Source organism: Indicator indicator, chromosome 28, assembly GCF_027791375.1.
Source record: "Indicator indicator isolate 239-I01 chromosome 28, UM_Iind_1.1, whole genome shotgun sequence".
Classification (NCBI taxonomy): domain Eukaryota; kingdom Metazoa; phylum Chordata; class Aves; order Piciformes; family Indicatoridae; genus Indicator; species Indicator indicator.
This window is the reverse complement of record NC_072037.1, coordinates 10529546-10553309: the sequence shown is the minus strand read 5'-3', so window position 1 is coordinate 10553309 and position 23764 is coordinate 10529546. Positions and strand designations below refer to the sequence as shown.

The 23764-nt window shown below is 49.3% G+C and overlaps 1 protein-coding gene across 2 annotated transcripts in view; it reads left to right on the top strand.

Moving 5' to 3' along the window:
• Positions 1–23764, top strand: part of COL5A1 (collagen type V alpha 1 chain) — a 204336-nt gene that overhangs the window by 84886 nt on the left and 95686 nt on the right. For both annotated transcript variants that reach the window (XM_054393640.1, XM_054393639.1), the window contains exons 5-11: positions 9155–9286; positions 11774–11920; positions 12069–12317; positions 16671–16823; positions 17581–17637; positions 22099–22140; positions 22411–22473. In XM_054393640.1, coding sequence (XP_054249615.1) covers positions 9155–9286; positions 11774–11920; positions 12069–12317; positions 16671–16823; positions 17581–17637; positions 22099–22140; positions 22411–22473 — 843 coding nt within the window. The remainder of the gene's footprint in view (positions 1–9154; positions 9287–11773; positions 11921–12068; positions 12318–16670; positions 16824–17580; positions 17638–22098; positions 22141–22410; positions 22474–23764) is intronic.

Below are 23764 nucleotides of genomic sequence, written 5' to 3'. Positions count from 1 at the left end.
ATTTGATGATTTGAAAGGTCTTTTCCAGCCTTAATGATTCTATGACAGGATGGTTAAGTGGCCTGGGGTGACAGAGGGCTGAGGAAAGGGTGGCTGTGGAGATGTTTCATAGGACGATAGAATTGTTTTGGTTGAAAGATACCTGTAAGATGAAATCCCAGCACCTGAAGTCCAACCAGGACATTGAGGTGCTGGAGCATGTCCAGAGAAGGGCAGCAAGAATGGTGAGGGGCTTTGAACACAAGCCCTGTAAGGAGCAACTGAGGGAGCTGGGGATGTTCAGCCTGGAGAAGAGGAGGATCTCTCCAGCTATGTGAAGGGAGGTGGGAATCAGCCTCTTCTCCCAGGTAATAGGTGACAGGATGAGAGGAAATGGCCTCAAGTGGCACCAGCAGAGGCTTAGGTTGGACATGAGGAAAATTTTCTGCACCAAAAGGGTCATCAGGCATTGGGACAGGCTGCCCAGGGAAGAGTCACCATCCCTGGAGGTGTTTCAAAGGCCTTTGGGTGAGGTGCTCGGGGGTCTAACAGTTGTGTGTGGGGAGCTGCTAGGTTATGGTTGAACTCAATGATCTTTTCCAATCAAGTGATTTAATGATCCTAACTCTCCCAAATTTGGTGCTAAGCCATGTCCCTCAGCACATCTCTGCATCTTGAGACTGGAGAGAGCAAAGGGGCTCAGGATTTGGTGAGGATTCCCCAGGGAAAGCAGCAGGAAGAAGTCAGCAAAGATTAATGGGTTGGACAAACTCAGCCAGTTGGAAAGGCAAGGAAATCCTTCACCTGCTGGGGAAACAGGCATGGAGGATGAGTCTGTCCAGCCCCTGGGGAAATAATCCATCCTGCTGACAAACACCCTGAGTGCTTCCCTTGGGGATCAGCTCTGTGTTGTCACTTGCAAAGGACTTGGGCATGAACTCTGGCTTCACAAGTGCTCCTCTGAGCACAAGGCATGCTGAGTGTTGCTCAGAAGGTGCTTGGTGTGGGGTTGGTGGCTGCTGCTGGAGGGGTGTTTGTGTTAGCATAGAGGGTTATCAACTTTGCATGGTTATCAGAGATGGGGGTGGAAGCAGCTGCCTGCCAATGAGCCTTGTGTTAGTGTCTCCTGCTCTGCTGATGACTTGAGTCCTTGAGTGGTGTTTGGGTATTGGCAGAGGGACAGCTTCTTCAGGAGAGCCTTCCAGAATTAGCAAAGCCATCTGGCTTTTGTTCTTCCCTTAGACAGCCACTTGTCCTTCCCCTCCAGTTAAGGAGCCTTTGCTAAACACTTGGAGTTTGTGTTGTGATATCACAACCGCAGCCCCACAGCCTGCTGTGGGCTCTGCAAGCCCAGCCAAAACACAGCCCCTTGCTCCAAGAAGCAGCAGCCATGGAGCAGTTGACCTGAGGAACCCAAAGCTGTGTTGATGTGGTGTTGCCTGACCATGGTTCCACTCATCAGAGCAGGGCTAGGGATGTGGCATTGCCCAGCCACGTTTCTTATCCATCAGAGCAGGGCTTAGGTGATGAGGGAGCAGGAGAGTTGGCTTCAGGAAGGGGAAGTTATGGATGGGTGAAGTATGATGTGGCATTGCCTGACTGTGTTTCCAGCCATCAAAGCAGAGTGAGGGCAGCTCAGAATTGGGGGAAGTGGGATTCATGGAAAGGGAAGAGGCACAGACACGCTAATTCCCTGCCCTGCTCCTTCAAAGGCAGCAGCCAGGGCTAAGAGTGAGTTAATGGATTCTCCTGTGATAGGAAATTGGGTTCCTCTCTGGAATTCTAAAATGCAAGGGTTGAAAATTACTGGGGAAGTTGATTACCTTTGAGCCCCAGGGCTTATTTTCCTCTCATTGCTGTGGTCAGGGAAAGAGGCACGTGGGTTGGCCAAATAATTTCAGCACACAGACTAGGGTAAGTTTAATACTGGAAATGTTAAAAGCTTAGCTTTGGGGTGGGGATGCAAGACTGGGCTGATGTGTCATGAGAGGTCCTTAGGGTACCTCCTCTTCCAGGTGGAGATGCAGTGAGGAAGGGAAACTCTTAGCCCCTGAGAGAGATTTTTTTTCCTTGAAGCCATTTTTGCTTTTAGCAAAACTTCTGTCCCTTTTCTGCTTAATTAAACCTGGGTGGGTTGTTTTGTTGCTTTGTTTTTTGTTTTGTATTTTTTTTTTCTAAAGAGGGCTCAGAAGAGGCTCTTCTCTGAGTGCCAAAAGCCAGAGGGAGCCTTTCTTGTGGTAACAGAAACCTGAGAAGGGGAAGGAGCAGAGGTCTTGAGGCAAAGCTGCCCTGTCCATTCCTGCAGCCCCTCTGTGCAGGATGGGGAAGGAAACATCCGGGTTGGATTTGTCCAAACCACCAACTATTTGTAGCTGACTCATGACTCTGTGAGTCAAGGCTCTTTGTGGCTTTTGTTGCTGCTTTTTAAAGCCATATTTTTGGCTTTTTTAAAGCCATATTTCCAATAATTCCTTTCCCTTTTTGTAGTGTAAATTTTTTGAGGGAGCCCAAAGGGTGCCCTTTAGGTACAGGTTGCTCTGTCTGGTGAGCTTGCTCCTGTTTGTGGTCAGCAAGAGGGATTCAGGACATGGGTGCTGGGGCTGGTCAGGGTGATGAAACTTTGTCTGACCCCATTCCTGCAGTTTGGCTTCTTTCCTGGAGCAGCTGTCTTTAAATGAGGGATGCTGGGATGATGCCAGTACAACAAAGGACACACTGATGCTCTGAGGGGTTCTCTACCCCTGACTTGGGGTTTCACAATGCTGGCAGCATGGTGAGAACTTGATCATTCCTTGCTTCCCTTCTTCAATTGTTGAAGACTTGATGATCTTGAAGGTCTTTTCCAACCTGAATGATTCTGTGCTATGACTTCTCCAGTACTGTGCAGACAAGGAGCAGCTCAGAGGCTGGGTCAGGGCAGCCACTGTGTCCTTAGCAGAGAGCCTCCATCCATGGGCAAGTGCTGATGACAGCTTTTATCAAGTGGAACATCTGCAGGCTGGCAGACTGTCTCCAAGACAGGGATTAGGTTTTTTTGGAAGCTCACTGGTGGCTGGGATCCCAAAGCTTTCACCTCATCAGAGAGCAGCACTGAACCTCTGCCACACTTAAGCCCCTCAAGTGGGTTTGCATTTATGGAGTGAGTTTGTTGTAGTCAAACTCCAACAACATCCTAAATGCTTCCAATTAGTGACTTTTTTTTTTTTTTTTGGGGTGGGGGGTGGGAGTGGTGTGTTACAATTGTCCATCCTGGGCCTGTGGTTATCCAGTTTAAATGTGGGAGTTCAAAAAAAGCACATCAAGCATCTTAGGGGATGTTCAGGCTGCACATCAAGCATCTATGGATAGAATTGGTTCAGCTGGAAAAGACTTTTAAGATCAAGTCAACCATCAGCCTGACACCACCATGGCCATTAAACCATGGCCTGAAGATGTTTAGAGTCTCTGAGGCTCCTGGGGTAGTGCACTAGAACAAGTCCAGTTAATTACTGGTGCAGTGGAGTGAGAGACCTGAAGAATCCCAGGACTCCTGGAGCTGCTGCCAATGTGCCAGATGAAGTCACTCCAGTCCTCCTCACCCAGCTGTTTGTTTTGTTGAACCACAGTGAGCTCTCCAAGTTACTGAAGTTGATGTCATTGGAAGTGATGTGACTTTTTTTTTTTCCTTGGGTTTTTGGGGTTTTTTTTTTGCACACATATAGAATAAGTGTTTTTTAAAAAAAAAAAAAAAAAAAAAAGCTCCTGAAGACCTTTTCCAGTCTTGCCTGGGGAGTTGAATTAAACTGGCCTTGATGGAACTTAATCCATAAAGCAAAATGTGAGTCATCAGGCAGAAATGGCTTCACCATAAATGTCAGGGAGATTCTTACTGGTCCCTGACACTTAGCACTTCCATCTGGTGGAGCAAATAAAAGCCTCACAATTCACAATCATTTTCAGAAATGTGCTGCCCTGCCCATTCTTCTCCATGGGAAGCTGTAGGAATAAAGGTCAAAATGTGATTTATTCTTCTTTCCATTTTTTTCCCCTAAACTCTTTCTTCTGATGGATGAAATATTGGTTATTTGCAGGCAAAAGGTGCCCTCCTCTTTTTTTTTTTTTTCCTCCTCTACTTCAAAATTGTCTTTTTTTTTTTTTTTTTTTGTCAAACCAGCAAAGTACAACTGTGCCTTGCCTCTGCATTTTAAGAAGTTACCTTGGTTCCTGGGGTGCTTTCTTCAGTCCTGGATGCCCAGATGTGTGGCAAAGTGGGGGCCAGCTGCTTCTTCCAGTTAGTAGGATGAGAGGAGATGGACTTAGCTTACCCCAGGGAAGGGTTAGGTTGGTTATTAGGAGAAGTTTCTTCACTGAAAGGGTGGTCGGGCACTGGAGCAGGCTGCCCCAGGAAAGTGGTGGAGTCAGCATCCCTGCAGGCGTTCAGAGGAAGTCTGGATGAGGAGCTTAGGGATGTGCTCTAAGAGCTGTGTGCAGGGAGGTGTTAGGTTATGGTTGGACTTGATGATCTTCCAACCAGGCAATTCTGTGGCTCTCTGAAAGAGGACTTTGCTCAGCATCTCCATGGGTGGCTGGAGGACACCCTGCTGGTGACCTCTCCTCCAAAGCACTATCAGGGTGTTACTGACTCACTCCTGGACTTCTTTACTTGAAACGAAGTCTTAAAGCCCCAAAACGCCTCGGGTAGAAAGTCTTTAACCCATCTCTCAGCATCCTTGCGAGATCTCTCTTACAAACTCTTCCCGGAAAATCCATCGCTGCTGCCTGTGCGCGGAAGGGAGCTGTGTGGAAATCAGCGGCACCTTCATTAGCAGGGCTCTGGCTGCAAACAGCAGACGGCCGCCATGGGGAGGAGGAGGAGGGAAGGCTTTGGGTGTTTTGTGTAACCGTAAGAGTGAAACAAATGAGACACTTGAGCGAGGAAAGGGAGCGGAGCGGAGCGGGGCTGGCTGCCGCCTTTGTCAGCCCCCGCCGGGGCTGGGGGGCAGCGATCTCCTGGTGACATTTATTAACAGCAACACACTTGAGAGGACACAAAAGGTTCAGGAACCTCCCAGCCTGGTTCGCTCTATTTAGAGTCGGCTTTTTAAATCAAAGAAATGGGGCTCTTGACAGCAGAGCTTTGTGCGGCTTTTGTGGAGCTTGGGAGCCGGGGAGGGAGGTTCTTTATTACAGCCCAAATTAGCCCAGTTGATTGTTTTGTGCTGAGGGATGAGGTCAGTTGACTGAGAATCTTGCTAACAAGGTTTTTACTCCTGTCTGCTTCCCGCAAGTGTTAACGTGGAGTATCCACCAGCGCCCTGCACTTGCTGCTAATGAAACAAAGATGAATGGTCTGGAGCAACCTTCTCCTTCCCCCCCTCCCCACCACGGAGCTGCTCAGCCCACGTCGGTGTTCTTGAGCTCAGATGCTCCCCGGGGTTTTCATGCCTCCAAAATCAGAGGAGCTGAGTTGGTTTCCCTTCTGATTTTGCATGCTTGCTTGCTTGCCTGCTGCTGCTGCTGCTGCTGGAACAGGGAGAAAAAGGATGAACTTTGTCGGGCAGGGTGATTGATTGGGTTTGGAAAGGAAGTGGGGAAATAGGCACGTTGAATGGTGCTCCTGAAGCGTGGTGAGCTCTGAAGGAGCTGTCTGCTGCGGCTCCTGCTTTTCCCCAGCACCCTTCACGTACCAAATGCCTTCAGTTCCGCACTGGTTCTCCCAGGTTCTCAACCTACAACTAGCAGAAAGCTTCTCCTTGTTCCTAGAATTGCAGGGGGTGGAAAGGACCTGGGGAGAACATCAATTCCAACCCCCCTGCAGAGGCAGGGTCACTCAGAGAAGGTCACACAGGAACATGTCCAGGTGGGGTTGGAGTGTGTCCAGACATGGAGACTCCACCACCTCTCTGGGCAGCCTGTTCCAGTACTCCATCACCCTTAAAGAGGTTTCTCCTCATGTTTAGATGGAAATTCTTCTGTCCAAGTTTGTGCCCATTACCCCTTGTCCTGCCACTGGGCATTACTGAAACAAAGACTGGTCTCATTCTCCTGACATCCACCCTTGAAGTATTTATATCCTCCTCCACTCATCCAGCAGCAGCAGCAGGCACACCACCACTGCCCTTTGGTGTGCTGAGTGAGGTTGAGGTGTCTGCCATGGCCTCAAGGCTTGAATCTGTGGCTCCTGGGACTTGCAGGTGATGCCTTTTCCTGTACTCAAAGATGCTGCCAGTGCCTTGAGCCATCAGCCCCAGAGGATGCTCAGCTCCTGTTGTGCTGCAGGGAGGCAGAGTGGGCTCAAGCCAGGATTTCTCCCCAGCTGCCATCAGCTGAGACTAAAAGCAAGCCCAGCTTTAGCAAATTCTCTCCCCCTTAACCTTTTCAGCCAAGATGCCTTTCCTTGCTTTATCTGTTCCTGGAGGAAACACAGTTAGAGTCCTGCTCACTTAAAGGATGCAGGCTATCAGCTCTCCTTGAGGTGTAAATCCAACCTTATCAGGAAGAAAAAGCTTTCAGCCTTCCTTCCTTGCCTCTCAGAGACAAATACCAAGTCTGTTTGGGGCTGGTTTATTTCAGCTTATCCCAACAGTGCTGGACACTCCTGTAACCCTGTGGAAACTGGGAAGCTTTGACCACAGAAGTGAGGGAAGGGCATAAATGGCTTAACTCAGGTGTCAGTGAGGGGCAGGAGTGGCTGAGGGGCTGTGTGCAGAAATAGCAGCTGGAAGGATCTTCACATCATCTACTTTAAGCACATTTCCTTGGCCAGGTTGGAAATCCTCCACTGGAAGAAGGTCTGAAGGAGCAGCTTGGTTTGCCTTTGAAGATAGGGCTGATAAAATATGTGGTGTGAACAACTCCATAACACCTCCCAGCTCCTTCAAGGCTCTGCTCAGGGCTGGGCAATGTCCTCTAGCTCACACCACAACTGAGTTACTCAGTGCAGGTCACGTTGTCAGAGCTGGCTGGAAATGGGAAATGTTCTATGAGACAAAAACTTCACATTTCCTGGCTTCCCAGGACTGTAGCTATATTTTTGGTGGTTACATTGAAAACCAAAAAGCTGGAAGGGTACTGACAGAGCTGTTCTGTGGAAGAAAGGGAAGGAAAGACTTTTGCTCTTTATTAAAAACAGAAAACTGAAACCAAATTTGCAGACATCTCTCTTAGTTTTGTAAAGGTTATTCGCAGGAAACAGAGGCTAATAAGCTTAGATCAATGCTCAGCTTGAGGCTAAGCTGTGGAGCATCTGAGAGGTGCCCAGGGGTCATGGGGAGCTGCAGCAGGGATGGATGTGATCACCTGAAAATCGAGGAGGGAAACCTCAGGCAGTCCTAAGGTGCCCCTGCCCCTCAGAGCTGGGCAGGATGTGGCCATTTCTGCACAGAATCGTGGAATAGCATCACAGAATCATTTTAGTTGGAAGAAACCTTTCAGATCATCAAGTCCAACCATTGATCTGGCACAGCCAGGTCACCACTAAACCATGGCCCTCAGCACCACACCTCCACAGCTTTGAAGCCCCTGCAGGGATGGGGATCCCACCACTGCTCTGGGCAACCTCTTCCAGGGCTTGACAACCCTTCTGGAGGAGAAATTGTTGCTCATGTCCAACCTGACCCTCCCCTGGTGCAACTTGAGGCTGTTTCCTTTTGTCCCATCTCCTGGCCCTTGCAACCTTCTTTCCTGGTGGATCTCTGCCCTTATTTTGAGTGAGGCCATGGTGTGTGTTTGTGGGAGGCTCGGCTCCACATGGATCCAGCAGCACCCATGGCTGGACCATGAGCAGCTTGCATGCACAAGCACTTGGCCCATCATTCCATAAATATCCTTTGGTTTTCCATGGGGCTCAGCTCCACATGGATCCAGCAGCACCCGTGGCTGGACCATGAGCAGCTTGCATGCACAAGCACTTGGCCCATCATTCCATAAATATCCTTTGGTTTTCCATGGGGCTGCTTGCCCATCTGGCCAGACACTGATCAGAGCTTCTGGTTCCTATTATGTACCCAAGTCATCCTCCCAGTTTAGCTGCAATGCTGTTTTTTTTTTTTTTGACTTCCCTCGTGCCTTAGATATGTTTTTCTATTATTAAATAAGACTCTTTTTTTTCCCTCCCTAATTAAAGTATCAGCTCCAATAATCCAAGTAGTGAAGGCTTCTCTTATGTAACTGTCTACTGAACAAGCTGGGGTTTTGGCATTGTGGTTAAGCAGTGTGGTGGTGCTTTAGGAAACTAAAGAGGAATTCCTGCTCTGACCTTTGGATTGTGCCATGCTTTCTTCCCTATGTATCCCTATCTATGGTCCATTAAACACCCTTGGTGCCTGCTGAGCTCATTCTGCACTTGGAATTCAATAATCCACCACAAACCTCCCCTTCTCTTTTCTCCTTTTCTGATGATCAGATGCATTTCTAATCTCTTTCCATGTCTGCACAGCTGTGGGTGGGAAATAGAGGTGAGGCAAGTTGTTCAAAGAGGAGGGTGATGCCTTTTCATGATACCAAATGGTGATGTGGAAGAAGCAGAGAAGTTTTTGAGGCCAATAAACAGCTTTCTGGGCTGTGCAGGACAGTTGCAGAGCTGCATGGGACAGAGTAGGAATGGAGGCTTTTATTAGATTGGATATTAGGAGAAGTTTCTTTACAGAAGGAGTGGTCAGGGATTAGAATAGGCTGCCTGGGGGTGGTGGTGGAGTCACATCCCTGGAGGTGTTCAAGAAACCTGTGGCCATGGCACTTTGGGACTTGGTTTAATGGCTGTGGTGGTCTTAGGCTGATGGTTGGACTCAATCTTAAAGGTCTTTTCCAACCTGTGATTCTGTGATTCCCCAGGCCACTGCTGATTTGAGGTGCAAAGTGCCCTTTCCTCTTCTTTTTACTGCACCTGCCTCGCTCGGGGCTGTGAGTGCTGTTGTACAATAGGTGTGGGGGTGACCTCTCTGCTTATCTTGTGGGAAGGTGCATTTGGAACCAGGTGTGAAGCACTGTGGCTTCACAGCTCTCAGAGCAGCCAGAGACAAGAGGCTGTCTGACCTGGCTCCTCTCGGGCAGCATCCCCATGACAGCGAGGCAGCCTGCCAAGGGTTTTTGCTTTGCTTTTCTTGGTGGTGTTTATCCGTCTGACTGAAGGCTTGGGCTGGTGGCTCCATGTGCACTATCTGTCCTCCTGACCCCTCTTGTCTTTCCTTCCTCCCAGGGTGACATCCAGCAGCTCCTGATCGTGGCAGACCCCCGAGCAGCCCACGACTACTGTGAACACTACAGCCCCGACTGTGACACCGCCGTCCCCGACTCCCCCCAGTCCCAGGACCCCAACCAGGATGAATATGTAAGTCTCTTGGCAAGGGTTTGGGGATGCTTTGGGGAGCTCCACGTTGCAGTTGCAAGCACACTTGGCTTCTTCCTCTCGTTCAGCTTCCTCATGACTCATCTGTAATGGCCAAGAGAGGCTGTTTGTAGGATTTGCAGGTTCTGGGCTTGGTTCTTGCCCCCGGGAGTTGCCCTTTTTTTCCCCCCTGTACTCCTCCCATTTCCAGAGACTGAAATGAATATTTGCTTAGAGTTCCAAAACTTGCATGCAGGAGGGACAACTTGAGCTGAGTGTGAAATCCTGACCTTCCCTGATGGGTCCAATTCTGTCCAAAGCAGGCACCTGCTTTCCACACTTCAGATTTTACTGTGGAACTTGTCAAAAGCTGAAGCAGTCCTTTCAGTATTCTTTGAATCAACAGGTGCTGGAGGAGCAGGGAAGCAATTTTTTTTTGCCCATGTATTTGACATTTGAATTTCATTTTGGCAGAAATCTGTCTCAGCTGCTATCCTCAGTGTTTTGGTTTTTTTTTTTTCCTACTAAGAGTTAGTCTCAGATTTTTTTTTCCCTTTCTTTGATGTTTTTTTAAAAGAATGCTGATACAAAATACCTTTTCATTTCTACTGCTCCATTAGAAATATGTGGATGATGTCCAGGAGAGCATCACCTGATTTTTACACATTTTTAAGAGGTCTTAGCTCAGCTCATAGCAATTAGCATGCCTGGAGTCCTCAGTTCCTTCCCAGCATCTTGGCTGCTCTCTTGGTCTGTTTTCCTGGTCCACGCACTCTGTTGCTTTCAGCTGGTCTGAGATCTGCAGGCTCCTGCTGAATCCTGCCAAATTGAAGCTTGAGGAGGGTAGGTTTAGACTGGTGATTAGAAAGAAATTCTTTACAGTGAGAGTGGGGAGCCACAGGAGCAGGTTGCCTGAGGAGGTCATGGATGCCTGGATGTCTTCACAGCCAGGCTGGATGAGTTGTGGAGCAACCTGGTCTAGCAGGAGGTGTCTCTGCCCATGGCAGGGGGTTGGAACTAGATGATCTTTAAGGTCCCTTCCCACCCAACCCATTCTATGAATCCTCAGCCCACTCAGACTTAGCTTTAGGACTGAATTAAAACCTGTGCCTGGCAGCACTGCGGGGCACAGAGCGATGCTGGCAGGCAAGGCACAGCCACCCAGCCTTGCCAGCACTTCTGGAGAAACAATCAATGCAAAATAAACTTTGGTGTGATCAAAATAGGTGGTAGGAGGAAAATAAAGCTCCTCTTTTGGAGCCAGGAGTTCAACAAGGGCTGGCTTGTCTTGGGGCTGTGCTGCTGCATGTAGGAACAACTCAGCCACGTCTGCTGCCAGGGAGAGAGCGAGGGACTGGTGAAGAGCTTGGCCATGCCCTGCTGTCACCAAAGGGTTTGGTTTGCAGTTGGGGTTGCAGAGTGACTGATGCCCTGTGCAAACAGCTGGAATTTGCATTTGGGATTGCAGAGTGACTGATGCCCTGTGCAAACAGCTGGAAAGATCTCATCTGGAATGCCCTGTGGGCTGCGGGTGGCTGGGGAGTCACAGGGATGCTGTTGGTGCAGGCAGATGGATGTCAAAGCATCCTGGGCTCTCACAGCAGCTGAGTGCCTCAAGGGTTTGCTTCCCCTCTCTGACTGGGTCAACAGCATCCTGGCCTGGATTGGGAATGGCCTCCTGTGGCCAGCAGGAGTGGGAAACTGATTGTGCCCATGTGCTCAGCACTGGGGAGGCTGCACCTCGAATACTGGGTTCAGTTTTGGGGCCCCTCACTCCAAGGAGGACATTGAAGGGCTGGAGTGGGTCCAGAGAAGGGCAACAAAGCTGGTGAAGGGTGTGGGGAACAGGGCTGGTGAGGAGCAGCTGGGGTTGTTCAGCCTGGAGAAGAAGAGGCTGAGGGGAGACCTTCTGGCTCCCTACAGATCCCTAAAGGAGGTTGGAATGAGGTGGGAGTTGGTCTCTTCTCCCTAGTATCAAGTGATAGAATGAGAGGAAATTGCCTGGAATTGTGCCAGGGGAGGTTTAGGTTGGACATGAGGAAAAATTTCTTTGCTGGTCAGGCATTGGAACAGGCTGCCAAGGAGGGTGGTGGAGTCACCATCCCTGAAGGTGTTCAAGAAACCTGTGGCCATGGCAGTTCAGGTTTAACAGCTATGGTGGTCTAAGCTGGCAGTTGGACTGGATGATCTTAGGGATCTTTTCCAGCTGAAACAGTTCTATGAGTCTATGATCAGAGAGAACCTGCCCCAGGACCGAGATGATCAGGAGCCTTCTCAAATCACACTCCCTGCCAAACCAGCCCAAAGGCAGGCTCCTGCTGAAGGTTCCACAGAAGCTGATGAGCAAGAGGAAGGCAAAGACCTCCTCACTGCCTGTTTGTGGCATGGCATGGCATGGCTCCACTGACATGAAATGTTGTCTACAAGAGCTGGTAGCAACACCCTCAGGTGCTGCCAGCTGATTTTCTGCTTCTCCCCTTCTCTTTGCAGTACACCGATGGGGAGGGGGAAGGTGACACCTACTACTACGAGTACCCCTACTATGAAGATGTGGAGGAGGCAGTAAAACCAGAAGCACCAACCACCAAACCCATCACTCCTGAAGTGCCTGCTGGAGCAAGACCTGAAACCAAGCTGGTACCGAGGAGGGGGCCTGGCAGTGATGTGGTTGCTAAACAGCACCGGGACAGAGGGGGAGGAGAAGGAGGAGGATGCACAATTTTCTTTCTATTTCTCTAATTCTGGCTTCTTTTTCTTTTTTTTTTTTTTCCTCTCTCTGCAATAGGACTACACTGCCCCTACCCCAGCACCTGACAGAGGGAACCCTAGCAAGCCAACAAAAGAAGATACAACGATAGATGATCCCCTTGTAGATGAGTACAACTATGAGACCATCAATGAAGAGTACTTCACCCCTCTCCCCTATGAAGATGTCAACTACAACGAAGGGGTAGACCCTCAGGGAGGACTGACTGAGAACACAGTGGAAGCTGAGCTCCCCACAAGTGCTGTCATCACCTACAATGAGACTGATGTAATTTTCATTCATTTTCCCCCCCCCCCTTTCTCTTTGGGTGCTTTTTTTTTTTTTGCTAATTCTGCTATTTCATAGCACTGAGAGCAGAGGAGAGGTGGTTGTCCCCATGCTCAAAGATGAGATCAGTCCACAGCCCCCAGCCAAGGATTCTGGTGGAGTTACCCACGCTTTAAATATGTTTAAATACTCCTCTAACCTTCTTTGCCAAGTTCTTTGCCTTTTTTAATTGATGCTCAAAGAGATGAATGTTGCTCTGACTCTCAGGTGAGATCGAGCTAAGCTGTGGTGCAGCTGTGTGGTGCAGAGCTCTGTGCAAGGCAATAACTGCACCAAAAGAGCCAAATCCTTTGTTATCCAGGAGCATCAGCAAGGGGGGTTGATAGTGGGATCATGTTTCCTAGAATGGGACTTGGCAGAGTTTTGTGGTTCCTCCTCAAATGGAGCAGAACTACTCTGCTATGGGACTGTTAAAGCTCAAGGCTTTCAGGGAGGTGTTGGAGGGTGGCACAAGAGACAGCAGAAGTTGGCCAACCTCTCTGGTGTTGGAGTTGGAAGCTTGAATGGAAAGGTGTCAGGGAAAGTGTCCAAGCAAAGAGCTGAGGAGCTGGAGCAAGGCAGGAGGGAGCCAGCTGCCCTGAGGGCTGGTGGCACAGCAGGGATTGAGTTCAGCCAACTGGGCATCAAAAATGGGAAGGAGAAGGAGGAGGAGGGTCAACAGCCCAAAGTGATACACAGAGAGAAACAGGAAAGGCTCCATGAAGCCAGTGCCAACCTGAGGGAGCCCATGGGTGGGAAATTTTCCTGCTTCCTGACAAAAAGCCAGAAATCTTTGGCCAAGCTTGAACTTTCTAATAGAGAGGAATTAGAGATTGGAGAGCATGACCTTAAAAAAGCTGGAAGAGGAAACAAGAGGCTCAAGGCTACTTTAGTTGTTAGGGAAAGGAACTACAAGAGGAGGAAAGATCAGGCAAGGAAACACTTTCCTCTGTGAAAGCTCTGCCTGCTCTCAGCAGAGCATCTCCCGGGGAGAGAGTGCAAACTGTCCACCTCCAGCAGCTCCAGAGGAGACAGCATGGGGCTGGGCAGAGCTGCAGGACTGCTCCTGGAGTGGGAGGTTGAATCTTGTAGCTGATGAGCAGAGTAAAGGACACAATTTTGAATGGCTGGAGGAGGTTCCTGTGCACTGAGGTGAAGGCCAACGCAGCACTGACGTGAGGAAGACTCCCCGGCAGTGCCAGCCCAAGGGATAGATGCCCAAGAGGGTATGGATTTCAAATTAGCACCTTGGAGAGGAAGCTGAGGGCCCTGCCTGCAGCTGTGAACTCCTGGGGAAACTGAATCCTTTAAGCCAGCAGCAGAGCAGGCTGCTCTCTGAGTGACATGGCAGTGAGCATCAGGATCTCCTGCTGTAAGTGCCTGGCTCAGACCTGGCCTGAGAAACAGGGCTTGAGCAGGAGACACAGCCTGCTAAAGTGGTTGGGGAGGTCCATTTGCTCTTAGGAAAACAGATCTAACAATTCTCCTCAGATTTTTGGGGCTAGTTTAGGAAACATAATAGTGCTTGTGGTCATGAGTAAGCATGACATCATTTCCAGTAGTCCCAGGCTTCTGTCTGCAGCCAGAGCCTGGATGCAGGCATGTGGTGGGACAGAAGTGAGCTGGGACAGGCATCTCCTGGGCTGCCAGAGGTGCCAGCCCTGGCACTGCCCAGTGTAGGTCATGGGATCAAGCAGGATAATGTCAGCCTGGTGCAGGAGGGTAATTTTTAGTATCCCTTCACAGATTCCTTGTAAGAGCAGGAGGTGACCATCCCTGCTGAAGTTCCTCTGTCTGCTTTCAGCAATCCCTACAGGGGGCCTTTCAAAGAGTTTAGTTTTTACACAAGTGAAACCTCTTGGGGCTAGAGGGAGAGGTTTTGGGATGCAGTTGCAGGCACAGAGCTCTCCTGGGCTTGGGTCTCGCTCTGGTTAATAACTCTGTGATGGATGCCAGTGAAGCAAGTCCAAGGTTTAGGAGACAGCAATGCTAAATGTGAAGAGGAGGAGCTGGGGACAGATAGATTCTGTTCATTGCCTGCCATCCATCAGGCAGTTTGCTTTGCTTGTCCAGGTGCATCTAGAAGGGCTTCAGACCTGCATCGCTTTCTCCAGAGGGAGGACTGAAAGGTGATGGAAATGAAGCTGTTAGCAGCAAAGGAGAGCCACAGTGCTTTTGCACACTGCTTTTTGCACCTCCTCTTTTCTTTGTGGACTGTTTTCTGCTTCAGGTTATCTAACAGCAATTGTTCAGGAGATTATTTTTAGGCTTTTGGTTTGGTTTGGCTCCAAAGCACCTGCAAATGTCGGTGTGGAGAACTTTTCCTTCTCCATCCCCATATCAAAGCAGACATTTGGGAGGTTCATTTCAAGAGATGCAGTTGGAACAAACCTTCTTCTGTTAGCCTCCCCCAAAGAAAACTTTAGAGCAAGAGAAAGAGATTTTTAAGGTTTCAGAGCACAAACCAAGCTAAAAGATTCTGAGGATAAATGATGTCTGCGGTTGCTTTAGGTCCACTTGAAAGGAAAAACAATGTGAACTTCTCCAAGTGTTCTAATTGAGTCATCTCCAACCAGACCAGTTGGCATTTGCAGAGGTAGAAGAGGATGGAGGAGTGGCCATCTGAACATGAGCCAGCAGTGTGCTCAGGTGGCCAAGAAGGCCAACAGCATCCTGGCCTGGATTGGGAATAGTGTGGCCAGTAGTAGGGAACTGATTGTCCCCCTGTGCTCAGCACAATACTGGGTTCAGTTTGGGGGCCCTCACTCCAAGGAGGACATTGAGGAGCTGGAGCCAGTCCAGAGGATGTCAATGAAGTTTGTGAAAGGTCTGGAGAACAGGCCTAGTGTGGAAGGAAATGAGACTGTTTAGTCTGGAGAAGAGGAGGCTGAGGGGGGACCTCAGTGCTGTCTACAACTCCCTGAGAGGAGGCTGCAATGAGGTGGAGCTTGGTCTCTTCTCCTGAGTATCAGGTGACAGAATGAGAAGAAATTACCTGGAATTGTGCCAGGGGAGCTTTAGATTGGAGATTAGGAGAAATTTCTTTGCTGCAAGATTGGTCAGGGATTGGAACAGGCTGCCCAGGAAGGTGGTGGAGTCCTCATCCCAGAAGGTGTTCAAGAAGTGTGTGGCCATGGCACTTGGGGATGTGGTTTAATGGCCATGGTGGTCTTAGGTTGATGATCCTGGAGGTCTCTTCTAACTCATTTCTGTGGTTTTATGATGATGGCCTTAGCACTAGGCTCATCCTTCCTTTAAAACAGTTAACTGAGCTGTCCTTTGCTTCTGAGCAGTGCTGGCACAGCAGTAAGGTCCAGGAGTAGTAATGGCATTGAAGTGATTTTGAATTTCTAGTAGTTAGGAAATAATTCTCTGGGAAGCACTGAAAAAAGAACAAAAAAAAAAAAAAAAGGAAGGAAAAAATCAATTTATGGAGTATTTTAGTCATTACCTGGATGGGAAAGAAGCAAAAAAAAAAAAAAATATTATCAGCACATGTTCTTCTTCACTGTGCTGTGCAGACTGAAGGATGTCAAGAGCTGGTTGCCTGCCAGGCTGCTGCAGAAAGCCCAGGGGTGTGAGAGAAGCAAGGAAATTCTGATACTTGTCTAGAAGCCTTTGCCTGTGGTCTGTAACATCTGTTGCTGTAAGAATTCAGAGAGGGTTCAGGGATTAATGCATCAGTTCTGTGAAGAATTTCTGCTTCTGCTCTTTGGACAATCCCAGTTTGGATCCCAGACTAAACAAACAGAAGGTTTTTCTAGAAGCAAACTCAAATTTTTCCACATTTTCTCCCTTCATTGGTTGCTCAGGAGATTTTGATGTGGTTTTGATGTGCATTTCAAATGTACAGCTGGATGTGTGACTTTCTTTTATGCTTCAGAATCCAGTCTCTCAAATACTGAGGCAGTCAGTGATGAGTGGGGCTTGGAGTTTGAGCCTTCCATCCCTTGGTTCTTCAGACTTTCAGCCTTTGAGGGGTCCTCCTGCCGTGAGCTGTTGCTTTGTGCTGTGCTTTGCTTTCCTCACTCAGAGTTTTACACTCAGTGATATTTCAAGAGTTCAGCAGAGAACTCCTGGGGAAGGCCAGGGTGTGTGCTTTGACAGAAAGATCCTCCCATCCTCCCTGCTTGCTCTTGGAGGTCACTGGAGACCTTAAAACTCCAGAAATTAACTTTTCTTGTGCTCTTCCTTTGCGACTGTTATCATAAATCCTCCTGACTTGCAGAGCCCACAAAGTTTCCCTTTCCTTTTGCAGTGCTTGCATCCTCAAGGGGTTTGCATCCTGACACGTTGCTGCTCTTTGCCTTTCAGGATACTCAAGGAGGAGAGGATCTGGATAAAGATTTCACTGAGGAAACAATAAAAGAATATGATGGGAATTATTATGACAGCTATTATGACAGAACAGTCTCTCCTGATATTGGCCCTGGCATGCCTGCTAACCAGGACACTGTCTATGAAGGGGTAAGAGAGTTGATTTTCCATCTAGGAATCCATGTTTGTCATCCCATGCTTTAGAGCTTGCAGATGAGCAATGGAAACCCCAGGCCAGGCACCTCCCTTGGATTCATCCACCTGCAAACCTTGTGCCTTGCACAAGGTGAGGAGGAGATCACAGGATGCCTCATTTACTTTATTGCCCTGTCCCTGGAAGTGTTTCAAGGAGGCAGGGATATGGTGCTGAGGGCCATGGCTTGGCACCAACCTTGGTGGAGTTAGAGAATGGTTGGACTGGATGATCTTGAAAGTCTTTTCCAACATGAATGGTTCTATGATTCTGTCTGGGAACCTCTGCAGTCCTTTGGCTGCAGAGGTTGTGTTGGACTGGATGATCTTGAAGGTCTTTTCCAACCTGAATGGTTCTATGGTTCTGTCTGTGAACATCAGCAGCCCTTTGGCTGCAGAGGTTGTGCAGGATCTCCAGTTCCTTAGACTGAATATTAGAAGAAACTTCTTCACTGAAAGGGTTCTCAAACCCTGCAACAGGCTGCCCAGGGAGGTGGTTGAATCCCCATCCCTGGAGCTGTTTCAAAGGCACAGAGCTGTGGTGCTGAGGGCCATGGTTTAGCCCCAGCCTTGGTAGAGTTAGAGAATGGTTGGACTCAATGATCTTAAAGGACTTTTCCAACTGGAATGATTCTGTGATTCCTGCTTGGAGTGGTGATGCTGATGCAGGTGATGTCCTCTTTGTATGACTTTGTCTTTCCCTTGTGTGCTGCAGATTGGTGGCCCACGGGGTGAGAAGGGGCAGAAGGGGGAGCCTGCCATTATCGAGCCGGTAAGAACCAGCTGGGATTTGGGTGGTTTGGTTTGGTTCTTTCCCCAAGGGAAAAAAAAAGTACCAGGGGGAGGTATGTTTGGTATGGCTTGGTGCTCTCAGTGGTGCAGCTGGCAGGAAAATCTCCCCAGGGAGGAATGACTTGGTTCATTTGCACACTTGGAAACATAAAACGCTGTAATTTTAGTTTTTTCTTTCCTTTCGACTTCAAGAAGTGACCTCAGTTCTGAAGGAAGTGCAAAATTTCCCATGAAATCTCTCGTTTTCCAAATGAAAACCTAAACCTTTCAGAACTGCAGCCTTAGGCAGAGGGCAGGGCTGCTTCTCTCTGTCTCTCTCTCTCTCTCTCTTCAGGGGATTCGATGTGTCCCCAGCTCGGTGCTGAACCCTCTCCCCGAGTGCCTGCAGCTGGTGGCCAGGTCATATCCTGACCTGAACTTGCAGCTTGGGGCTGGCTTTAATTGTACAACTAATGGATTCATCTCTGTGGAAATAAAAGGGTTCTCCCTGCACACAGCTGTGGGAGGGGAGAGGTTTGCTCCTGTGCCTGCTCCAGGGTCCCAGCAGCCTTCTCCTTCCAGCCCTCTGTTGTGCTGGGAGTGGGACCTGGTGCTCTCTCTCTCTCTTTACCATTCTGCCCTGCCCTGCTTCTGAGGTTGCTTTTCATTCTGAAGAACAGTTACAGAGTGCCTGTGCCCTTTGTAGCCTGCAAAAAAACATGGAGCACCCCCTTAGATGAGGCTGGACTCCCTCTCCAGTTGTCCTCACAATGGTGCTTGCCCAGAGTGCCTCTTGACTGATGGCTGTGTGTCTGTCCCTCATCACATGTCAGGATGCTAAGGTACCCCCATGCCTCCCCTTCCAGGGGCTGGAAACAGGGCTTCAGGTCCTTGCAACCACCCCTCCACACACACTCACTGCACACCAGCAACTCAATTAACCTAATTTTGCTTGGCAGAGGGCCAGCCCAGCACCCAGCCTCGAGGTGGCACTTCCCTTCACTCAGAGGCCATTGTTTTTCTTTTAAATCCTCTTTTCCTTCCTCCTGACACTTGCAGATAGCAGGGGGAGGGAAGAAGGGAGTCTAAGAGAAGCTGGGGTGCAGCAGGAGGGCATGAAAAGCCTGAACTGAGGACCTTACAGAAGCATTCCTGACCTTGCCTTCCTTTCTGGGTCTCACTCTCACCCCCCAACCCAGAGGAGTTGCTTTGCCTTCATTTGGAAGGTATGGGAAAGATTTGGGGGGTGGGCAGCTGAACCCCACAAAAGCAACAGCACAAAACTCAGCTTGCCTTGTCCAGAACCAATCTGAACTGCAGCTAGAGCCAACAAAATAGTTAAGTTTAATCATCCAGAAAGAATTTGGCTGCCTTTGCTATTTCAAAACACTGGAGCACGTATAGCTTTTGCCAGAAAGTAAACAAGACCAAATGCTTTTCCTCTTCAGCAGAGACAAATTCAGATTTGCTGCACTCTTTAGCTCTTTTTTTTTTTTTTTTGTAATTTTTTTTAATCCTGATGTCAGCTACGTCAAGCCCTGAAGTTGGATTCTGCTGCCTTTTCTCTCCTTTTCCTTCAAACCTTCAATCCTTGCTCGGTGCTGACACTCGCTGGAGGCAGCTGAGCAGCGCAGGAGGGATTCAGGGTGCAGCCAGGGGACGGCTGGGACCCTTCCACATGCCAGCTCTAAGCTTCCTTCCCCTCCTCAAAACCCTCTGGCCTTTGTTGTTGAGGGGGACCTGCCCTTGGGGAGGGTTTGCTCAACCTTTTGTGGCAGCTTTGTGTGCTGCAGCCACCTTCTGGGCTGTTTCTGTGCTATCAGCTTCAAGTTCTGCTTTGCATCTGGGTGTTGATTGCGTGGAAGCAAGCCCTTGTTTCCCCCTGGGACAGTCCCAAACCCAGGATTTGTTTGCTGTCCCCAAGGCAATCGCCCTTGGTGGCTTCCCTCCCACTGGGCTTGATACCCAAACCCTCCCAAGTTTCCATCACCCTTGTCGATGTTGTTCACTCATATAAACAGTGAAGGTTTCTCACTGAAGAGAATCTCCAGATGTCCCTAAACCCAGAGCTCAACAGAACCCAACAGATAACTAGGGGAAGATGCCAAGGGTGTTTGCATTGCAAATTGGCTAATTAGCCCAGGCTCTTCCCGTGCAGAGGAGCGTCCCCAGGCTCTGCAGCCAGCCATGGGAAGCAGAGCTTCAGTGCTCTGCGTGCTCAGGCCATGGGAATGCTGGTATCCAGCAGCCCAGGAAAGTCCTGGGGAGATGTATGTGAGCCATGGATCTCTGCACCAGCCCAGAGACAATCCTTACTGTCTGGTTTGGAGCCTGCTGCACCAAAACGTGCCATTGGTCTCAGCAAGGATGGACCTTGAGCTGTCCATATGGTGAAAGCTTTGCTGGGGCCTCTGGAGCTTCATCTGCAATGTCCTCATTCCATGCCTGGAAAGGATCCAGTGCTTAGTGGAATGTCATGGAGGACACCTCCAGCATCATATTTCACCTCTTCTTGGTAGCCTCCAACAGCAAACAGCTCCTGCTCAGCACAGGTTCGAGGAATGTGGTGGAGGGTTCACCTTTGATTCCCACCCAGTTTCTCCATGGCACACAACAAAACTGCTGCCAGAATGGGCACTGGGCAAAGGCCATCTCCTAAAGAGTGCTGAAGAAGACTGCACAGCAGCAGCAAATGTCCTTTAACTCATCCAAGTGAAGCAGGAGCCAGATTTTAAATGAGGTGCTAATGAGTAGTGTGGATGCTGGGAAAGACAGCAAACAGTGCTGGCCATGCACTAGTGGTGCAGGAACATGCAGCTCACTCATGGAAGCAGGGATGGTCCGTGGCAGAACGTTTCACCCTGGGTTTGGCTCTTCTGGCCTTGGGGACTGTGGGTTTGGAGGCAGGAATGCTTGGATTTTCCTTTCCACATTCGAGCTTGGTTCCGCTCAGCTCTGTCTGTGGTAGTCACTGCTGTGGGGTCAGATGAGGCTTTTGGTCCTCAGTGCAGGACACCAGACCTGAGACCAGCCCTTGCACTTGCTTCCTCTGGGCTTCTCCCATCTGAGCCAACATCCCCTGTTGGCTCCAGCTGAGCTGGCAAGAGCTGGGACTGCTTTGGGTGCTCCTGGGGCCACTGGGACAGTGCTCACTGTGGGCTTCTTCCCAGTCCTGATCCCTTCTGGAAAGTATTTGCCAGGTTTCTTGGGAGATTTCTTTCCTGCTTTTTACAAACCCTTTTTAAAAAAAAAGGGGTTGGGGAAGAAGAAGAGGGAAAAAAAAAAAGAAAAAGAAAAAAAAAAGAAAAAAAAAAAAAAAAGAGGCAGCTCAATTCTCCTGAATCTATGATAGAGCTGATTTAAAGTTATGACAAAATATTTAGATTAAAAGGAATGGAACAACATTATTCCTGCATTTTGCCCACACAGTGATTTCCTAGGTACACAGAGTAAATCACAGCATGCAGTCTGCTGGGAAAGTAATTTAAAGGGGAGGAAAAAAAAAAAACCAACAACCAACCACCTCCTTGCAATTTGATTGTTAAGAGGGGTTTGTGCCTTTTTTCCTTTTTTTTTTGTTTTTTTTTTTTTTTTTTTTTTGAAGCTGCCTGGGTCTACAGTTTTTGCCTGAAGAAAAGCTTTCCTCCTGCTCCAGCACCACTGAAGCTGGATGTGCCCCAGGGTTTGGCCTTTCCTTGGCCAGGAGCTAAAGAGAGAAGGGTTGTAGTGACCCTGGGGAAAAAGTTGTTTTGCTTTTGCCCTGTATGATTCAAATAGAAAATATTGGGGTTCCCAGTGGGCAGTGACATAGGAGATGTCATCCAGAGAGAGTGGAAGCTCTGCAGGTGTGGGATACTTAGACCTAGCAGCAAGAGCTTCAATATATATATTTAGATGAGGTAGGGATTGTCTCCTTGTACTCAGCACTGCTGAGGTCACACCTTGAATACTGGCTTCAGTTTTGGACCCCTCGCTCTAAGAAGGACATTGAGGGGCTGGAGGGTGTCCAGAGAAGGACAACAAAGGTGCTGAGGGGGCTGGAGAACAGCTGAGGGAACTGGTGGTGTTTAGTCTGGAGAAGAGGGGGCTGAGGGGGAGACCTCTTTGCTCTCTACAACTCCCTGAAAAGAGGTTGGTGCGAGGTGAAAGTTGCTCTCTTCTCCCAAGGAGCAAGCAACAGGATGAGAGGAAACAGCCTCAAGTTGCACCAAGGGATGTCTAAGTTGTACATGAGGAAGAATTTCTTCCCCAAAAGGGTTGTCAAACCCTGGACAGGCTGCTCAGGGCAGTGGTGGAGTCCCCATCCCTGGAGGGATTGAAGAGCCTTGGAGATGTGGTGCTGAGGGCCATGGTTTAGTGCTGGGTTAAGGGTTGGACTGGATGGTCTCTTCCAACTAAACACTGCAGTCAAAGTGACTCTGAGGATCTGCCTTGCTAACCACTTCTTCTTTCTTCCTCTTAGGGTATGCTGGTGGAAGGCCCACCTGGTCCTGAAGGTCCAGCAGTAAGTGGCACTTTGTCTACTCCTTTCAGCCTTTGCTGTGGGGTGCTGGAGGCTCCTGGAGGGCTCAGCAGCACACAGCTGTTCCTGGGCTCCTTCTCTTCCATATGCCAAGCATGTGGACAGAGTGCTTCAGGGTGGATTTTCTGGTGCAAAAATAAACAGAAAGCTCTCATTCTCTTCCTGCTCATTGTACAAATGTTATAAATAAGAACACATTTTCCTTTACTGGCTGATTTTTCCCTTCCCCCCTCCCTGTCTCTTCTCTGCTAGGGTCTTCCAGGACCTCCAGGACCAACTGGACCTGTGGGCTTAATGGGTGACCCTGGGGAAAGAGTGAGTATTCCTGGTTTTATTTCTCTTTAAAGCCTCAGGTCATTTTATGTGTGGAGAATGGGGCTGTGGCGTGTCTCTGGAGCACTTAAAATGCTTCTCATCCTTTAACAGAAATCTCCTCTGAGTCAGCTCCAAAAGGAGCTTATGACAGGGGACAGGGCAGACCTTTCCATCCAGGATCGAAAGACTGGGGAGCAGCCAGGGAGGTTGGGCTGGATGACCTCCAGAGGTCCCTTGCTACCATTCTGTGGTTTGGATGATGGATCACCAGCATGGGGGCTGTGCTGGCAGGAGAAGAGAGGTTCCTGCCTCAATGCAGCCCAGCAGAGCAGGATGTGGGGCTGCAGGTTGATGCAGCAGTGGCACAGGGGACCTGTGTACCAGCAGCAGTTGTCTTGCATGAGTAAATTCATTGATTTCAGCAGGTCTGTGTGGGCAAAACAAATGGAGCTTGGAGCTTGACAGCACTTTGGTGCCTCAGAGCATCTTGATGTTGAGTGCAGTCACAAAGATGCTTTCAAAACAGTTTCTGGCACACATTCATCTGGGGAATGAGGCTCCCAACAGCTCTAACTTCAGCCTCCACTCATGATTTAGTGTGGCCTGAGGCATCCCAACAGCCCTGTTGGCAAAAAGTGTGCCTATAGGCAGGCTGGGTTGGAGGGCTGTGTGCCCAGAGTTTCTCCTGGAAAGCTCAGGAGGCAGGAGAGCAGCAGTGACACAGATCACAGGAGGAGATGCACCCAACACACAACATCCCACTGCTGTCACCCAGAGAATGCAAAACACCTTGCAGAGGAAGGGAGCTCTTATCAGCAAACACTTCTCTAATCTGATCAGCAAGGCCCTGAGCAGCTTTTTCTGGCTGATAAGGCAGCCTGCTACTTGTGTGCACTGCAGCATCCTCTACTGACCCAGCAGTTGGTTTCCAGATGGAGATCTGCACCCCATTTGCCTCCTGGGTGCCCAGGAAGGATGAGCTGGGGTGAAGCTCTCTCTGTTCATGAGGATTCACACTCCTAAGGCAGGTTTTCATGGAATTCTGCATGGACAAGGTGGGGAAAGCTGATGCCCAGGTTCAACTGGGAAGGTCTGGATAAAGAAGAGATGTTGTCCTGTTCTGATGTGTGTCCCAGCAGGCTCAGACAGAACAGGAGGGAGAATTCATTCCATTTGCAGGCTGGGATCCCTGCCCAACAAGGATCTCACCTTAGACTCATTTTTGATGCTGGAGTGATGCTAGCAGCTTCCTCTGTGGTCACCATGAGTTGTCTCTCAAACCCTCTGGCTT